Here is a 19,082-nt window from a genome sequence, read left to right on the forward strand (position 1 = left end):
AAAACGCCTTACGATACATGGTCGTTTTTTTCGGCCAAAAACGCCTTACTATACATGGTCGTTTTTTTTCCGGCTCAAAACGCCTTACGATACATGGTTGTTTTTTTGAGCCCAAAACGCCTTACTATACATGGTCGTTTTTTTCGTCTAAAAACGCCTTACTGTACATGGTCATTTTTTTCACCAAAAAACGCCTTACTATACATGGTCGTTTTTTTCATCTAAAAACGTCTTACTATACATGGTCGTTTTTTTCGTTGAAAAACGCCTTAGTATACATGGTCGTTTTTTTCGGCTAAAAACGCCTTACTATACATGGTCGTTTTTTTCGGCTTAAAACGCCTTACTATACATGGTCGATTTTTTCAGCTAAAAACGCCATACTATACATGGTCGTTTTTTTTTTTGGTCAAAACAAGCCAGACTATACATGGTCCTCTCAGTAGGGTTTCAGTGAACTCACCTCATCTCGCTTCACAGCAATCTGCAGTTTGGCAGATCGTGAACAATCAAAAATAAAAAGTCCTCAATGTGACAATATGTTTATTGCTACTCCCAGTTGAAGCATTCATGAATCAAAAATCAAAGAGAATTACATATTTTGTTTTTCAAACATCCACAAAAGATTTTTTCTTTTCAGTCCTTAATGCTGACAAACAACGCATAACGCTATATCGACAGGCTTACGAATAGCATAAGTGTGGTGGTGGTGACAGAACTAACTCCTTGAACAAAGAATATAAGAATATAATATAAACGGTGGTGAAACACACGTGGACAGCTCATATAAAAACTCAGGCATATATTGTTTCGTCACTGCAAATAACTACTGATGTTACTGCAGCTTGGTGAGGAGTAACTCGTGACCGTCTCCACATGTATCTGTGTTCTATTACACTGCCCCCATGTGGCCAAGGTATGCACACCGGAAGAAACAGCACAATGTTCATTGTGTTGAAACAAAAAATTTGGCAAAAATGTTCCATTCGTTTCATTCTATTTAATTGTCTCGTGACGGTATGTCTTTGTAAAGCACAATATTCCATGCATCTATTTTCTTGTGCTGCTTATCAGGAGTCGGGTCATGGGGGAAGTAGTTTTTGCAGTGAAGTCCAGTCCAGACTCCTCTCTCGTTCCTGCCACTTCATCAAAAATTTGGCTTTCAAATGTCACCCAGACATCGTAACCGCAACATCAACGTCCTGCTTTGCTCTACACTCAAGTATATAATTGTACAAGTCAAAGTTCTGCCCCTTGAGGCTATGACAATACACTAAACCCGTAAAAGTACAACGTGTACTATTGTGCATGTGATGATGTTGCCACTTTAAAATGAGCGCATGTAGGGAGGCGGGGGTATTTTTCTCCTTGTCAAATGGTGTTCTTCTGAGGAATGACGTCAGTAAGCGGCCTCTTTCAGTGTATCTGCCCCCCCCCCTCTCTCTCTCTCTCTCTCTCTCTCTCTCTCTCTCTCTCTCTCTCTCCCCGAGTTGCGCGTGACGTGACGGTGCACGGTCACACGAGCGACTCTTCTAGAACCCAACACCGTGGCTCGGATAGGTGGGGCCACGGCAACATATAAACAACGTGCTGTTGCGCAACACCTACGTCACTGGTGTTGAACAATTGGAACCTTGCTGCGTGTTACTATTACCACTTAACTTTATGTAAACAAGAAGTCAGTTTCGGGTTTTTTTTCCTAATATTCCTTGACGAATGCTTATTAATCGAAATAGTTGTTGCACGGTCACAAAAAAAACAAATTGTGTGCCTGCGTTTGGTCCGCCACCTTGCACACAACACACGAGTACACACCCCCTTCCTCGTTGTGTACTATAACTGCGTGGGCTCCTGCACAAACATGCTGCAGCATCTGTGCACGGCACAGTAGCAACACAGCACTCAACTTCCAGAAACGAAAATAAAGAGCGCGTGTGTCCTACAGAAATGAAACGAAGCAACGTGCTAGTCCCCCGGCCAAGAAATGAAAATACGAGTTTGAATGTGTCTTTGGAGTAAATGGAAAGTGCGTGGCCTAGTTTTTTCTTTCACGGGCGCACCACACGCTCCTCCGTGGCAGGAAAGCACACGGAAAATAAGTTATGTAAGTTGAGTGGAGTGGATTAAAGTGTCGGAGCTCACCTTTCGGACTCTCTTCTTCGTGATGGACTCGACTGCGAACACTTGGTCTCCGATGGATGACAGCTCCATCCCCGCTCAAAACAAGCTGTCTCCGTTCCAGGCACGAGTGGAAGAAGAACGAGCGAAAAGAAACCCGAGCAAAGGGGAGGAAAATAATGTTCGTTCGGGCCACTAAAACGCCTCCGATGCCTCTCGATGTCCGGGTCGCGTCACGCAAAGTGCTCTCCTGGCTCACTTTTTCAAATCTGCGACACATCAACACGGGACGACGGGTTGCTTTAAGTCGCGCGGCGCGCTCCCGACTCCGTTACGTAGGGCCGAGCCCCCAAACGCGTGGCCGCGCACGCAAATTAGAGCAGAGTGCAAAGAGAAAGAGAGAGAGCGAACGACAGAGAGAGACTTGGACAATGCCGCTGTGCAAATTAAAAAGTTGGAATTTAACCATTGAATAAAGGTCTTTAAAGCTGCATATTGCTGAATAGTTTTAGAAATACCTTGACATTTTTTGTGTTTGGATCTATCTATCTATACAGCGTGGGATCGGTTCCCACACAGTGAGTGTGGGTGTGTATGGTTGTCCATCTCTAGATGTACCCTGCGACTGACAGGCGACCAGTTCAAGGGGTCGTCCACCTTTCGCCCGAGGTCAGCTGGGATAGGCTCCTGATGTGGTGGTCAAGTTTTCCTTCTGGATTCCATTGAGGTTGAACCTTCTCACCCCAAAAACACATGAAAGATTTGACTGGAGTGAGACTTGAACTCCATGACCTTACAAGTATTTCTGTTTACATTTGAAAATCCATTCAAAAAATAATTTTCTCAAAAATGCAGAAAATAGAGTTGATGTCAACTGGAAATCGTTTCGAGAGAAATTCTGTCATGATTCTGTTTTTGTTTAGTGGTGGGGTCGAAAATAGGTGAATGGATTACTTCTGTGTGCAGGCAAAAAAATTGTTTTCCAGCAAATTCTTGAGTCATCAAGTTTTTTTTTTTTGTTTATAGTATAAAACTACTTTTTAAATGAGTTTACCATTTAGTTAAGCTTTCCGGCTAATAGGGGTCATCCACCCTGAGCATGAAACGTTGAGGGGTGAGTGACACTCCTCAATGCCACTAAAAGATCTGTTCAAAAAAAGTGTGTTTTCGTTTTAACATTAAAAGACACCGCCTGCAATTCAGTATGGGCCAACTTGAACTTAATACCTGAACACCCCTCTGCCCCGGCTCCCGGAGTTACTTGACATGATGAATAAGCGGGCGGTTGCTGAAGGCCCAGATAACACTGCCTGTTTTCCGAGAGGGATCCGGATCATTTATAGTAAACTCAGGCCGTACGCACACAGGGTCTACAGTCATGGTCTGCATGCACCTGGAATGCTTGCATCACTTACGGGCACAGGTCACCATGGCAACTGTTTCTACAGCAACCACTGAAAAGCTGGATGATGATGGTGATCCAGCAGGAAGAGTTGATACGCAGCTCGCGGGATGAACAGTGATCCATGTTTACCGCAACCTTTGACCTATAAATTCAGTGAGATAGATCACCAAACCCAAGCCACACTGAACACAGATCCCGCCTCAGAGGTGTAACTGAAGAAGCAGCGTTTAACCGCCAGCGCTGCTGATATAGAACCCTGTGAAGTCATGATATCGCCGCAAATCTATACACTTCAACCACAATCAGATAATGAGATGCATGATGACATCAGTGTCTGCTATGACGTGTAAAACACTTGTCAACCAGCGACAATTACTTTCAACTTAGCACAGGACGACAAAGTGTCTGGTGGTTCACTTATCCATTCTTTCTTGGTTCAAAAATGATAATTTATTTTCGACGAATAAGGTATCGATGTTCAGCTATCTGTGCTAGCGACTATTCACTTTTGTGTGGATTCGGTGACGTCATCACGTTTACGGCGCTTCCATAGCGTTCCTCCGGCAGGGAACGTTTACAAGTTAGCGGTGTGACACTTCCCGAAAAAAGGAGGTATTTACTGCTATTCAGGAAAAAAAAAGAAAGACTCGTTGATCACATGACTTGTTATCTGCCCGGATACCGACAGTTTGTGCATGCGTGTGTGCGTGGAGTGGGGAGCAGTACAAAAAAAACAAAAAACAAAGAAAAAAAAAAACACCGCAGGACCATTAGCGCCCACTCGTGATGAGTCACGCGTGACTCATCGAACGTGCCAGTAAGATCAGCGCTGCTTCCCTGGAAGATTAAATAAAATAAAGCACATCACTTTCCCCATACCGGGAATCCTATGCGTTTCTCGTTAATTTAAACCGGGATCGAACAAAACCGCCTGTGGGAATACTGACGAGGGCGAGGGGGGGGCCCTGCAGTTTACTGCACAAAGTTAGTTGGCCACGACCAGTGAGTCACACACGACGCTTGCATCGCAATGCACGGTGTGCTTTGTCATTTCTACCTTCAAGTGACTGCATGCATGTCATAAGTGAAGAAGGCGCACTCATGTCAATACTTTCACACCGTAAATGCGAGATTGTTTGCCATGTGAGAGGCAAACCGTTCGAAAAGGATTTGCAATTCATACACAAACATAATGAAATCATGTTATATGTTCCCGTATTAGCCAAAAATAGCATTTACCTCCTACACACACCAAAAAAGTACTTTCACTCATGCACAAAAAAGTCTCACTACCCCAAAAATCTGTTACCCCCTCCAAAAAAAACAACCCTCCCATCTCACACAGATGCACTATAAAACTCTTCATGAACAGCAAAAAACACACATGCACACACCAAAAATGCCAAACATTAAAAAAAGCATCTCTCATTCACAACCAAACAAAATCATACACACCCAAAGAAAACTCTCATTCACACTTAAAACACCTCTCGAGAAAAAAATTCATTTAAAAATCTAAAGTCAAGTTTAACCTTTGACTTTGTTTTTACAGATCTTGTTATAATTCAAGATGGTTTGGCCGAGAATCTAATAAACAACAGTAAATACTGAGGGACACTGTGAACTTTGCTGTATTCCCCTTTTGCTTGCTGGCGTAATTTCAAAACGGCAACAACAGGAAAAAAAATCTTACTATAATTCAGTATCGCTTAGTTTTCTGTCTTTTCATATTTTCAGCATTTATCATGTACTTGAATAATGTACTTTGAAAACAAATCTCTGCATTCACTTTACAGGGTCTTTAGGGTTGAATCAGTATTGTAGCAGCAGATTAAAAAGTCATTTTCCAGTTTGCTGCGCCCAACGTGCTTAGCTGGCTTAGCTGTGAGATTGCGGTTGAAGACAAATGAGTCAGGACGAAACCAAATTTGAGATGATTCATTTCCAGAGAAAAGTATGCAAAATAAAACCAAACTCACATCTCAGTAAACATGTCCCCAACAATGGAATGTAGAAAACATTGACATTTATTATCAGTCGTTCATTATAAAACAGTATATAATTTGAATTTAAAAAAAATGACATCAAGAAAAGTGATTGCCTCTGAAACTGCTCTCAGCGAGGCTGCGCCACAGAAAGTCAAATAAAAAGAAACGCAATGAATGGATGTTTCATTCAAGTCAAGGGCAGCTGTTACCTATTTTGAAGCTATAGCAGCAACGCGCAGACGCGTTTTTAAGGATTCCTTGAGAAACCTCACTTGAATATGCGCGGCATGTAAATGCGAACCATTTTACATTTTGTTGCTGCCTGGTGGCCATCAGGAGGATGATCAATATGTGATCATCTCATCCAACTCCCTTGCCTTCACTTGACCCTGCCCCTCTTGGCATCGTTGTCAAGTCCAACGTCACAAGAAGGCACACGGGTGGGTTTGCGCAGGTGTCGCATTGTTTGTAAAAGACGCAGCCAGTCGAGTCGCAGAGTGCAAAAGCTGCGCGTGCAAGCTGTCACCGCTGCGGACAAGTGAGGCGCGTGTGTCCTGGCGTGTGGCAGATGCCGCAGGAACGAGGTTTCTTGGCAGCGGGGGGTTTGCCGCCCGTTAGCTTCCTTCCCTTTTTCCCTCCGCCGCTGTTGCTGTTAAACGGGCCGCCACCTGAAAGAAGAAAAGAGTTTCACTGTATTCCATTTATAAATGGTGTGTGACCACTTTGACCCCCCCCAAAAAAAAAAAATCAACATTCTCACAAACCAAACATTTGTGTGCGTTTGTCCTACCTTGTGCCAAGAGGTTTTCATCAGCCCACTGGAAGAAGTTACACTGTTGGTCTCTCGGTTTCCCGCAGGTGTGGAACACCCGTCCCTTGTTGGGCCCGTCCTTCTGCACGGTGCGAGTCACTGTGGCCTCATTACAGTTACACATCAGACCTCCAGCGCCTCCATTAGGTGCACCGCCACCTGCTCCGACCGTGTTCCTGATTGCCAGAAATTGAGAGGGTGGAGGAGGCGGCCGCTGTGGTGGTGGAGGAGGCCAATGATTCTGCAGGGCCCCCTGATGGCTGGGCTGATCCGCCCAAAGAAAGAAATTACAAGCCCCCGAATTGCACTTGTAGAACTGCCGTCCTTGGTTGGGGCCTTCTTTGCGCACAATTAGCAAAATTGCATCCACACCACAGTTGCACACAATGACATCGCTGTTGCGTTCGCTGAGGCCATTGCCCCCTGGTGGTGGGCGAGGCTGCGGGGTCCAAGAGCGTGTGGAGGGTGGAACACAAGCCCTCGAGTTTGAACTTAATGGTCGGGGTGGTGCTGGTCTTGAGGGGTCCTCTCTTCCTCCCCCTCCTCCTCCACCTCCTCCTGCTTGCAGATATTTAAGGTCCAGCACCTCTCGGAGAGTCTCGTCACATCCACCGATGCAGCCGACAAACTCTAAAGGCATCACGGCGGGAAGGCTGCCCCTACGGAACTTGAACTTTAACCTGAAGGACACAGAGTGGGCAAATGCCAGCCATGATTTACAACCACATTTCATGTACACACCCCTGCAAAGTACAACCACCTTATTACACATGTTACGTAACTTTTAAAATCCTATCTTTGGAAATCATACTGTGCAGATGTAGCGAATGTCAAAGTGGCGGAGCAAAGGTCACCAAAATCACTGAAGTGTACAGACAAGCTCGAGGTACAAGATACATGTGCTTTTCAAAATGCATGTCTAAAAAAAAACCCTTTAAGTTTCGCTAACAGCAGGTTGCCATGGCGATCAGCAAAGTAGCACTCGCAGAAGACAGCAACATGAAGTTTTTGTATTCGTAATTAGTTACGGAACAAACTGCTGGGTGACGTGACGTGAACCCCCCCCACCCGCCAATCTGTTTTTGTCCATAAGTGTTGTGGTTCAGCTCTAAGGTCTGTACATCTGAAGAGTTGCTGTGGCAACAGATACTGGTGTGAAGCACTCGGTCTTGCTGCTTTCCAAATGTGCCCTATATTTGGACTGTGCTCTGGCATTTGGTCAGAGGGTGAACGCCCACTGACGCCAAGAATTTTTGTCAGCTTTACTCACAATTTAACTCACACTGACACTATTTCAAAACAACCTCGCTTTTACAAGTTGATTATTGCTCAGTTTTCATTGAGAGCCATTCATTTCACGTCTCTTATTGTTGAAATGTGCCGGATCATTTTGTCCATGTGACAAAACATAAGGTCACCAAAATGAAATTCATAAGTATGAAATGTCGCATCTCTAAAATTGTCAGGCAGAATTACCTTTGTCACGGCGGAAATTTCGAGAGCGGTTGCTTCGTGGAGCTTATTGAATTGGATATGTAGGTGAGTCTATGATTGCCCTGTCGGATAATGAGCTTTCACTGTGAGCTCGGATTGTTCTGAGAGTCATGATTTGCATAAAAGTACACACCATAACCTTGTGCATTGTAAAAAAATAAATAAAAAAAACGCCACTTGCATCAACTTGACAATTTTTTTCCCCTTCCCCCTGAGGTAAGCAAGGCAAGGATAGTGTGCATCATTACCCACAATTCAGTGCTCTAGTCATCTATATGACTTGCACATAGCTGTTCTTCACAGCTCAAAATACTTTCACCTTCAGACATGCTCATGCGCAATAGACTAAGAATAATATCTCGGGCTCTCAGCCAGATCTGCCGCTGTTTCATACAGCTTGCAGTGTTAAAAAGCCTCGGAAAGAAAAAAAAAAAAAAACATTTGAAGTCCAAACAACCTTCCCTGCAATGATGCAGCACCGAAAGAGGCACGTTGCCGAAGAGCTCGACGAAATGATAACTGGTCAATTGCTCTGAGGACATGGCGGCCTCGTGCATGTCACTATGGCTCACGTTCCTTTGTCAGCACGCACCTGCATTTTGAGTTTGTCACAAGCGTCTGAAAAGAGTTTTGGAGCACGGCACTCACATGTGAACGGGCCGCGGCTGGCAGGTGGAACAAATGCTGTCGTCTCGGCTGACCTCCAGCACCGTCTCAGGAAACCATACGGCTGTTTTGCAGGCTGGGAAGCCCACGCAGGACAGAAACTTACTACATTTAAAGATGGACAAAATACATGCGTACATGAGAAATACATGCTCTTAATACATGTCATTTTTGAGAATAGGTTTCTTAAATGCACGAATAAAAGATGCACTATCCTAAGACGATTCAAAAGGATTTAAAGCAAGAAACAAAATAATCACGCACTGTAATATATTTGATATTACAGCACTCTACACGATCTTTGTCCTGCATATCATGCATTCCATATCCACAAAAAAATAAAATAAAAAATTAGGCCTACTCACATTGTAGTATAGCTCAGTGTAAGACGCAGTGCAAGCACAACTATTCCATGTCTACCACCTAGTGGTGAATGGTGAAATTACAACTTATTATATTATCTGCATATTTGCAATTTGGCTTTTCCCAGGATTTTTATTTCCATTTAACCGTAATTTTTGTGGAATACAAACAGTGGATGTTTATCAGTGTTTTTTTTTTTTTTTTTTTTTTTAAGAATTCCTTTTGGGGAGTGGGGGACAAAAATTAAGAAATGTCCCTGCACTAGACGAAGATTTAGGTAAAGCAAAGCATTTAACATTTGTTAACATCACAATAGCCAAATACAAACATGTTATTCAGATGATTATTTTTGTACGAGAAGTAGTTTTTTTTTTTTTTAATGAGCTCCACGGCTTTGTTTATCTCACCCGTTTCCCTCCTTCCTCTTCCTCAGCACCATGTCCCGTCCACAGTGGGGACACTTCCTGACAGGCAGCTGGAGCTCCATGTCTTGCTGTTCAGTTTCAGGGATCTCCTGGGCAGCACCCAAATACGGCGACAGAGCTTCGTCTAACCTAAGGCGGCGTCGAGAATGACTTCTTGATCAGCAAACGGTCTCCAGTGGCTCCACCATTTTCAGTCGTACGAGTGGTGTAAGTCTGAATACAACACCGGACTAACTTTTTGGCCTTCCTGACCGACTCGATGAAGACAGCCTTGTATTTCTGGATGTGGTGTTGCAACACGCTCCTTTTGTCCTTCCTTCCCTCTGATACCAGCTTGAGGTCTGCCTCCAACTCAGCCCGCAGGTGTGGTTTTGACATCTCATAGCCCATGGCGTTGTAACCTAAGGAGAGAGACGCGGCACAAATCGGTTGGCGGATACTGTAGCATGCAGGTGCAAGGTTGTTTGTATACCTTCCACCAGTCCCATGCCAAGCTCGCCGGGAAGAAATCTCTGATCAGGCGTCAAGCCCACGTACATGCGACTTTTGATGGTTTCAATGTGGTCTGCGTGTGTCGCGTCGGTACCTGTTGAACACGATATTGTCATTCAAATGGGTGTGTTAGAAAGACAAAGTCACTGCCAATTTTAGCTGGATAGCACATTTCGGATAGCAAGCATACAATCCATAAAGCAAGATGGCGAGTTCAACAGCTCGGGACCATAAAAAGTAGTCAAAGAACCTTCAGCGGATTTGCAATGCGTACGCGGAACACTGAGGAGAGATTTATAGGTGGTGTATAGTTAGTGGGCATGTGGGGAAACATAAGTTGGGGTCGCACCGTGAACAGATTTAAAAACAACAAATCTTCAAATCGATTCTGTACTGTCCAAACTATTTTCGCCCAAAACATGTTGACGCCGGTAAATTTGCATGTCAACACTGACAAAATAGGATTTTAAAATTCTGTTGTAAGCAATCATTTGATTCAAACAGTTGATGACTGCCATTTATATCAACCAGGCATATCTGAGAAAAATATCTGTTATGTTCTTTTTTTTTTTTTTTGGGCTTGGGGCCACCAAAACCTTGAAATCACAGCCTCAAAATGTGCGTTTGCGACATACCGATGCCATGCTTCTCCATCAGTGATATGAGGTCCGCTTCGGTGAGCAGCTGTGGAGGACTCGTCTGACCGTCCACCATCTCGATGGCCGACGGCTGGAACTGGGAACCTTGTTCGTACACTGGAATCACCTAGCACGCACAAAGTAATTTTAATAGTAACTAAATATTGATTTTTGACAACTCCCTATCCACCCCCACCCCCCACACCCCTTACCTTTGCACTCCACCTGTCATAAGGATAAACATCTAAGTAATTCCTCGCAACTATCATGAGTCCTGAAGTGGAAAACTTCTCCTGAGCGATGTCTATGTCCACAACTGTCTCCTGCCCCAAAGCATCCTGGGATAAACAAGCCAGGAAATGCCGGACAACGAACTCATACACACGTCCTTCATTTCCCTGAAATAGCAAAACAACAACGGTGCTCAAAACGACATCGTTTTGTGCGAAGGTCATAAAATGTGGCTACCTGCAGTGTGTTGATGTGTTTCGTTGGGTGAATAGGGGGATGGGCTTGGTCAGAATTTTTGCCCTGTCGTGGGTTGGGACCACCGGGCTGCTCAAGCACCCGCTGGGCGAAAGCCCCCCAGTCAGGGTTTTGCATCTGCTCTTCCACCAAAGGTCTGAGAGCAAGGGATGCTGGGAAAATGTTTGTTTCCGTGCGAGGGTAGCTAATAAACCTTCAGAGAAACAGAAATGGAACATTTACGGAAATGTTCCCAATATTTACAGTTACGTTTCGCCCAAAAAAAAGTCAAAGTATGCGTTCCCCAAAAATCAAACAAACTCCCACTCACCCTTGTGTGTAAAGTTTCTCCGCAATTTTCATGGTCTCTTTCGCACTTATTCGAAGCTTTCGCGATGCCAGTTTTTCCAGTTCCTGGTGCGTGAAAAGAGAGAGAAAGGTCATCATCGGGCTTGTGGAACAGACGGACCAGCGGAATGGGCAAGAGTGCGGTTGCGGGACTTTACCACAGTGTCCAATGGCAGTGGTCTCCATTTGCTCTTGGGCTTGCTCGCGACTGAGGTGACTGTTGCTAAGGGATCCTAGGAAGAAAATGAAACAATATTCTGGCATGTAAGATTTACAAGTACAAAAATTTGGGCGTGGTCTCTCAGTACAAGCAAAAGTGGACACCACTGCAACCGACTCACACTTTATATCATTTTCATTGGTCATTTAGATTACCTCCATGCAGATCTGGTAAAGCACTAGGCAAGCTGTGTGGTTGAAGAGACGGTGTCTCTTCCACCCAAACTCAACAGTTTCCTCCTCCACTTCATGCAGCACTGAAACATGGAAGCAGAAAAAATATATATACAATTTCCATTAACCATAATCCAAACACCATATCGAGATTTGGATCTGTGTGTGTGTGTGTGTGTGTGTGTGTGTGTGTGTGTGTGTGTGTGTGTATGTGTGTGTGTGCACGCACCCTTGATCTTGTAGAAAGTCTCAGGAACGAAAGCCTGGATGGCTTTGAAACGCTCCACTACGAAACCCAGAGTGGGAAACTGGCAGCTGCCGTAAGAGATGAGCTGATTGGCCAGAGACAGCGGGAAGATCTTCTGGAGGCGAAGGGTCTGGAATCGTGTGAAGGATGCGCCTGGATGTGTCCGGAGAGAAATGTATTCAGAAAGTCTAAAGGTTACCGACAGACCATCTGCTGCGTCACAGAATCTTGTATTCTTTGGTGTGATAACCGTATGCGCCTCCTCACCTATCCGCAGGTCGAGCTCTTGGCGGACATCGACGGCATCGCTGATGTTAACGTCTGGCTCCGATAGCGTCTCGCAGGCTCTCCGAATGGAGTTGGGGGTGATTTCAGAAAACTTTGCCCGAAACACTTGCAAATTAGGCTTCACTAAAAAAAGTATTTATCAAGGATATGTGCATATCAACCACTGTACCTCAAGATGAAATGTAAACATTGCTTGGTCTGTCTTTGCATTGTTAAGATTTGACACGACCTTACCTGCTTTACAGACGTCGATTATTTCAAAGCCAATGTTCTCTCCTTCTCGGTCGCAGTCGGTCCAGATAATTAAAGCCTGACATTGTCTCACCTCTTTTTCCAATGTACGCTGCATAAGAAGGACAGCAAGGAGAAGTGGGGGCTCCGTTTTTGAACAACAAACATTGTTTACACACAATATTACAGCCACACGGAACATAAAAACAGACGGAAGATGAAGTAGAAGGTTCCCTAATTTGTTTCATTACAAAGAAATATCATGCTTTTTTTTTTTTTAAATTCCTATGCTAAAGAGTCACACCTTAATTTGTATCATGCCATCTGGACAATACTTCTCGACCTCGGCATCAAACAACAGCACTGGATTGCAGCTGAGCCTTGGGAAAGAAAATGCATGTACAAATGAATCCTAACAGAGTGTAACAGGCAAGTGGACATGCCCTTTCCAAACTTACCATTTGTGGTATGGAGCTTTAAATTCAAGACCCAATAAATGGCCTGAGACTGATGTCATTGCTACTGTCACATTCTGGATGTAAACACAAGGAAACAAGTACGTAGAGGAAACGTGCAAATAAAAGAAACAGATACAAAACAGTGCGTATTTCGCGGCGTTCACATACCTGACCAAAGAGATGATATTCATACTCATAGATCTTGTTAAACCTGGACAGTCCTTCCCTCTGAAAAAGAAAATACAGAGAAAATAATTTCGTCCAAATCGAACTCATAACCCTCGAGGACAAATTCTACCAGATGAGCAACTACTGGTAATGTAATAAGCATTTTATTACACTATCTAAAATTAAACGTCAATGACAACAAGAGACTCACCCTCACGGACATGCCATTGGACATGATTTCGGAGATGCCTCTGGCTGCATCATTCTTCTCGGCGACGCAGAGGACCCGCTTGATCTGACCCCTCCGCATCATGTCTAACGCTGTCAATGAGTCTTGCGCCAGAGAACGACACCTCAACTGGATACGTGGCCTCTGGTGTCCCAGTCGAAGCAGATGTTTTGAGAGGAGGTTCACTACTCGCATGCCTTGGCCGCTTCTTACATAAAGCAGCCTCTCGCCACTGTTAGCATGTTAACTAAAAATGCTAAGTAGTTTAAATACAAGCTTTAAAACCACTTGGAGTAGGAAACCTGTCACTTTGTCAAACTTCAACAGACCTAAACCAAGAAAATAAAAGTCACCGTTGTCCAAATACATCTCCCAAACCAACACTTTCTTCGTGGTGTCCTCTATTATTAGACACAGAAAGCTCACATTGTTTACACACTGCGCGCCCGCCCGTCAAATTCTACCGTATTCTGCGGTGGTGTCGTAAAGTCAGTACAGTATATGCCGTAAAGGGTTTGACCGAACACCTTTATGACCACAAGTTTCACTTTGGAAAAGAACACTCACGTCCCTCGGGCGGAGAACGATTGCATATGTGACATTGTAATGTTTTCAATGATATCGGTGTTAAAAAACAAGCCAGCAAATAAAACATAACAAAAGCCGTAATATGGTCCGAAACAAGCGGGTTTAAAGATGGTTTCCAACTGTAAAGTTCCTCCACGATTCCAATGTCCATTGAAGCCGTCCACATAACTAGAGGTTGTATTTTAAATAGAGAAAAAACAACAACATCAATTTAGCTCCACCGCGACTTTTGCTCGTGTGGAATTCTTGCATAGGATTGGTAGATAAGTCACCTGACTCGACTCCAAGCTGCTGAGTAAACATGGCGTCAGTCTCACGGTGTCATGATGATGTCGCTCCTGCCTGCTAGCTGGATGGTTGTTGGGCGCATCTCTGGATCCTAAATGTCATCGTGGTGGAAATGAAGACATGAAGAAAAGACGGAGAGAGTCGCGTGATTTCATTGTGTCGATGCTTGACATTGCATGAAAGATCTGATGCTGGCCGGATGCAGGGATTGGCGTTAGAATTGCTTTTGTTAGTGGGACGCTGACCCGTGTACATGTCAAGGATTAACATCGAGCATCCTGTGCTGTGGACTGAAACCCCGATGCCAAAATTGAAAAGTGGGACGCACTTTCCACATCGTATTGCATATTTTTGGCGGACACGTATGCTAGTGCGTGGACGATCAGACCACGGTGATACTTGTGACTTTATATTGCGTCTGCCTTCCAGCCGTGCTCCCTGCCTGCTTGTTCACAATTGATAGATGGGCTGCGCGGTGTGATGTCTCTCATGCCTCGTTCAAGAATAGCACTATGATAGGTTCACCTGACGTGGTGGCTTTCACAAAAGAGGATGATGATGGTCAGAGCACTTCTGACCCATGGGCTATTCCAGAGGAGTTCTCCATTCCCCTCCATCCCCTGGCTGACTCCAACCCATGGGCCAAAACCTCTTATGCTAAATTCACAAAGGACTTCATCCTCATTTCGGAGTTCTCTGAGCAGGTGGGCCCTCAGCCTCTCCTTAGCATTCCCGATGACCCCAAAGTCTGTGGGAGCTTTGATCTCAACTACTTCTCCCTTCGCATCATGTCAGTGGACTACCAGGCATCATTCGTGGGGCATCCGCCTGGCAGCGGATACCCTCGACTCAGTTTTGTGGAGGACTCAAGGGTCGTACTGGGTGATTCTAAAGAGGGTGCTTTTGCTTATGTCCATCACCTTACACTGTATGACTTGGAGGCGAGGGGCTTTGTGCGGCCCTTCTGCATGGCCTACGTTTCAGCAGATGAGAGGAAGATCATGTTGCAGTTTCAGGAGCTGTCCGCGCGCTTCTCAAAGGCCTCAGAGTGCTTGAAGGCTGGAAACCGCAGAGCCTTCGCCAAAGAACTCCAGAGGAAGCTTCGAGACCTAGAGTAAGTGCCTTCGAAGCAGGGTCACCCTTTCATAGCTAGGAACATTACACCTACACACACTCACGTTGTGTGCCAATGTATTTAACATTTATAATGACATACACAAAACAAAATAGAAAATGCAATTTCTGTAGCTTGCTGAAGAGCTGAAATGAAACACTGCGATACGTTTCAATTAAAGAACCGTTCACATTTACACATTTGGACAATGTAGCTTGCAATAAACTTAACGGGCATGTGCTTGGAATGCGAGAGTGTGCTGGCGTACTTCGAGAAAATCCAGCAAGCAAAGTGGGAAGGGAAACCCTGAAGCTGAGATTTGAACTCCAAACCTCAGAACTGTGAGTCAGAGATGCTTACGACTCGTCCCGTTGCAAAAATTATGCCATAATATTCCAATTTATTAATACTACTCCCTTTTTAGCTGGGTCTGAAGTCATAAACATTTGTCTGCGGTAACTGTCCCCATTAACATATTGACAGAAAATGGAGCTCTGTCACACTTTGACCATGTGATGCTTGTCGCGCGCAAACGTGCCATCAACCTGAAAATCTGGATGTTTCAGCGTCAACTCTCTCATATTTGCAGTAGAATGCATGAAGACCGTAGTTAATTGAGAAAAGCATCAGATTTGGTTGACAACTGTGTGCTTTTTTTCACCCCTCGTAGATACACTCACTCTGTTCTGCAGAGGGAGGAGGGCCTGCAGAGGGAGGCGGGGCCTCAGTGCATGTACTCCGCCCATGCTGTGGAAAAGGCCAATGAGCTCGCCAGTGTGGAAAAGAGCATCTACGAACACCGGGACCTTCTGAAACAGATCAGCTCATACCCTCATCGTCCCCGCCGGGACCCTCAGGCTGTTGCGTGTCAACAGTGCGTGAGCGAGTGTGAAGAGCTCTTTGGCAAGTATGCCATGATAGCCGACCCCTTGAGTTGCACCAATGGCGGTCAGAAGGGAGGAGACGATGCTCAGGGACATAATGGCCAGGCAGTTAAAGTGGACATCGGCGAGGACGAATATGAGCGGGTTCAGCGCAGGCCGTCCTATACGCCGCAGCTGATCAAAGCCAAGTCTGCAAAGTGTTTCGACAAGCGCCTCAAGACCCTCCAAGAGCTGTGCGATCACACCTTCTACGAGGCCACCGTGGAGTCCTTAAAGGAGACGGAAAGGAGTTTCCGAGGCGACCTGTGCTACCTGCACACACGTCGCCTGGACAGAGTCCTGCGGCGAAAGCAGAGAATTATCAACTTTCTGTTTGAGGAGGAACTCTGTGAAGACGACGATGATGATCTTGACGGAAGGGCAACATTCAGACCGTTTTGTGCTGTGAACCATGCCGTAGACAACTCCAGACTCTTCAACGGAGTACCTGTCGTACTTGGACCGGAACCTCCGAAGCGTTTCGACCCTGCCTCTGACACGAGCCATACTCGAGACCTCATGCTTGATGACAACAATCTCAAGTCCTCCTGTATTGACCGAGAATTCGAAACCCAGACGTGCTCAGAGAAACCTCATTTCAAGTGTAGCAACCAGAAAAGTTCAAAGCCAGAGGTTCTGGACGCTGAGTCCGACTCGACCCCAGACTATGACCGTAAAACTGATCTGGATGGTGAGAGCAACAAGGAATGGGCGAAGGCCGCAACTGATGAAGATGGGAGGCCCGAGGCTTTGTCAGAAGAAACTACAAGGAAGGACGGATGCGAGAAGGATTCTAAGTTTGTTCCCATGGATGCTGCATGCTGTATGGCCCATGAAGGTTTTCTCGATAATCCGTCCGATGCGGTCCCCCATCTCGCCGTCCACCTGCAGAGTGCTCAAATCCTCGTGGTCAACCAGGAGCCCCAGGCCCTACTTCCACTCCAAGAAGACTACACGGTGGGATCCCTATGCTCAGAGAACCACCGAGCCGGACCGCTGGGAGATGCGGTGTCTCGTACCTCAGCTGAGGACGGATCGGATTGTACCATGAGTGCATCTACCGGTTCTGATTGGAGTGCCTCCCCTCTCGGCAACGGGGGGATGCTGACCCTGCGTTTGAAGAAGAAGGCCGGGCAAGGGGCCTTGAGGTTCGTGCGGCAGTACCCCTTTGCGATGCAGGCCCTGTGGTCGTTGCTGAGCGGCAGGACGCTGGTCGTACTCGGGGCTGATGAGGCAAGAGTGCGTCGGCTGGTTTCTGCGCTGGCCATCTTTGTTCCTGCTCCAGGAAAATGTGGCGAGCGAGTCCAACCTTGGCTGTGTTGCCCTTTCACCATGACTGACCTGCACAGGTGGAAACTTATTGGATTGCAAAGGTATCATTCATCTTCTGTGTACATTTTGGAGTGTATTCGATTCCCTGAGAGTTTCTTAGTTAATATGGATTTACTGAAATGTAAAGCTTAACGATGGCTGACGGTTGATCAATATTAAGATACTGATGAGTTTGTCCATTAGTCAAATTTAAATAAATTGAAGATGTGGATGTGTGTCTTATACCATGTGATGCGGCATCAGTGAGCCCCAGAACAATATATCTCGAATTCGCACCCAAAATCCCCGTTCCCGAATCATATGTGCATTCACAAATATGCTCTGAGCGCACACTTGGTCACTCTGATCAATTTCTCTTTCCGTCTCTCAGAGTGGCATCTCCCACGGGTTCCAGCATGCTGTTCTCACTGTCCCGCTACAGTCGCTACATCTCCATCTTGGACGCCGATCAGAAGACCCTGCGTTGTCCGCCTTACCGTGGCGAACTGCTCGCCAACATGGCGGACCACCGCACCTATGTCCGCCGCGGCTCCACCTACTACCTTCATGTCCAGAGCACACTGTGTCGTCTGGCGGCCAAGGCTTTTCTGTTCACCTTCACCCACCACCTTCACCTGCCAGTCAACGCCGCAGAGGGTCCGGATGGCGTGGAGGCCCGACGCCGCTGCTTCCTGCAGGAGCAGCTGGGGCTGGCAGAGGACGACAGGCAGATTGTGCTCTACCTCAGCCACTTGATCACTCAGCACTACCTGCACGCTGCCGACGGCCGCAATACGGCAGCGCCTTCTTTTAATTTTAACTACACCACCAGCGTTTTATACAAAATCTGATCTTTTACAGGGAAAGGCCACCCTTTTTTTTTGGTTGTTTTTAATGGACTAACGAAGATCCTGATCTTGAGGATGATCATTTTAATTTGAGATCAAACTGCACTGATTTTATTTTTCTCTGCATAGCTAGCTGCCTTGCTGTTTTTTTCCGGTCTTGTGTTCGTAGGAAACGGAGTAACGGAAGGAGTCGGTGAATGGCTCGCTTGTGAAAGTATGTTAACTCAAATATGCACACGTTCTGTCATCATAACACAGCAGAGGAATGGTCAATATTTGCATATTACTGTGGTTACATTGTGGAATCGGTACCATGTCAAACACACTATATATATATATATATATATATATATATATATATATATATATATATATATATATATATATATATATATATATATATATTATTTTTTTTTTTATTGTTGTACATTATTTGGACACTGCTGTTCATTTACACAAATAGCTGGTTTGGTCCGAGACAAACTTGCATCACGCGGTTATTCTGTCCATGAAATTTCAGTAGCGCCATGCAAATTGGTTCCAACTTTGTCCACTATTTCAGCCCGATTGAATTTGATCCAGTCGTCTTCTCTTCACGTGATCGTGCATGTCCTGAGAAATAAGTGGTCACACGAATATTATCCCTTGAGGGGTGCAACAGCAAGGAAAAACCGGGTGATGTGATCCGCTGTTGTACTTCTTTTTTTTTTTTTGACTCTCAGTCAGGAAAACTTTTAAACTACTTAACCTTGAGGTATTGAATGTCACTGTTGTCTTAAAGGT

At 45.4% G+C, this 19,082-nt stretch overlaps 3 protein-coding genes across 3 annotated transcripts in view; 1 reads left to right on the forward strand and 2 right to left on the reverse strand.

Moving 5' to 3' along the window:
* cbx7a (chromobox homolog 7a) overlaps nt 1-2,448 on the reverse strand; it is a 15,202-nt gene extending 12,754 nt beyond the window's left edge. Inside the window, exon 1 of the mRNA XM_019888738.1 lies at nt 2,143-2,448. Within this exon, the coding sequence (XP_019744297.1) occupies nt 2,143-2,211 (69 nt within the window). The 5' untranslated portion in view covers nt 2,212-2,448. The remainder of the gene's footprint in view (nt 1-2,142) is intronic.
* A 2,998-nt stretch (nt 2,449-5,446) lies between these two features.
* On the reverse strand, nt 5,447-13,709 carry top3a (DNA topoisomerase III alpha). Its single transcript, XM_019888719.1, has 19 exons — nt 13,210-13,709; nt 12,999-13,058; nt 12,831-12,904; nt 12,677-12,752; nt 12,376-12,484; nt 12,121-12,264; nt 11,836-12,006; nt 11,589-11,689; nt 11,372-11,446; nt 11,197-11,279; nt 10,869-11,079; nt 10,613-10,798; nt 10,398-10,527; nt 9,743-9,856; nt 9,506-9,671; nt 9,253-9,399; nt 8,465-8,587; nt 6,302-7,002; nt 5,447-6,179 (listed from the first exon to the last, which is right to left on the reverse strand). Exons 1-19 carry the CDS (start codon nt 13,420-13,422, stop codon nt 6,034-6,036), a joined length of 3,030 nt encoding a protein of 1,009 aa, XP_019744278.1. The 5' UTR covers nt 13,423-13,709; the 3' UTR covers nt 5,447-6,033.
* Nucleotides 13,710-14,099: 390 nt separating this feature from the next.
* Nucleotides 14,100-18,642, forward strand: smcr8a (Smith-Magenis syndrome chromosome region, candidate 8a). The gene is made up of 3 exons (XM_019888720.1): nt 14,100-15,217; nt 15,888-17,513; nt 17,843-18,642. Exons 1-3 carry the CDS (start codon nt 14,616-14,618, stop codon nt 18,300-18,302), a joined length of 2,688 nt encoding a protein of 895 aa, XP_019744279.1. The 5' UTR covers nt 14,100-14,615; the 3' UTR covers nt 18,303-18,642.
* Nucleotides 18,643-19,082: the final 440 nt, after the last annotated feature.

This window comes from Hippocampus comes, unplaced genomic scaffold, assembly GCF_001891065.2.
Source record: "Hippocampus comes isolate QL1 unplaced genomic scaffold, H_comes_QL1_v1.1 scaffold427, whole genome shotgun sequence".
NCBI classification, from domain to species: Eukaryota; Metazoa; Chordata; class Actinopteri; order Syngnathiformes; family Syngnathidae; genus Hippocampus; species Hippocampus comes.

Coding starts and splice junctions, on each gene's coding strand:
- smcr8a (XM_019888720.1), top strand. CDS start 14,616: ATGATAGGTTCACCTGACGTGGTGGCTTTCACAAAAGAGGATGATGAT. Junction 15,218..15,887: donor AGGAAGCTTCGAGACCTAGA/GTAAGTGCCTTC, acceptor CACCCCTCGTAG/ATACACTCACTCTGTTCTGC. Junction 17,514..17,842: donor AAACTTATTGGATTGCAAAG/GTATCATTCATC, acceptor TCCGTCTCTCAG/AGTGGCATCTCCCACGGGTT.
- top3a (XM_019888719.1), bottom strand. CDS start 13,422: ATGCGAGTAGTGAACCTCCTCTCAAAACATCTGCTTCGACTGGGACAC. Junction 11,080..11,196: donor GAGAAACTTTACACACAAGG/GTGAGTGGGAGT, acceptor GTTTCTCTGAAG/GTTTATTAGCTACCCTCGCA. Junction 9,672..9,742: donor TGGCATGGGACTGGTGGAAG/GTATACAAACAA, acceptor CTCTCTCCTTAG/GTTACAACGCCATGGGCTAT.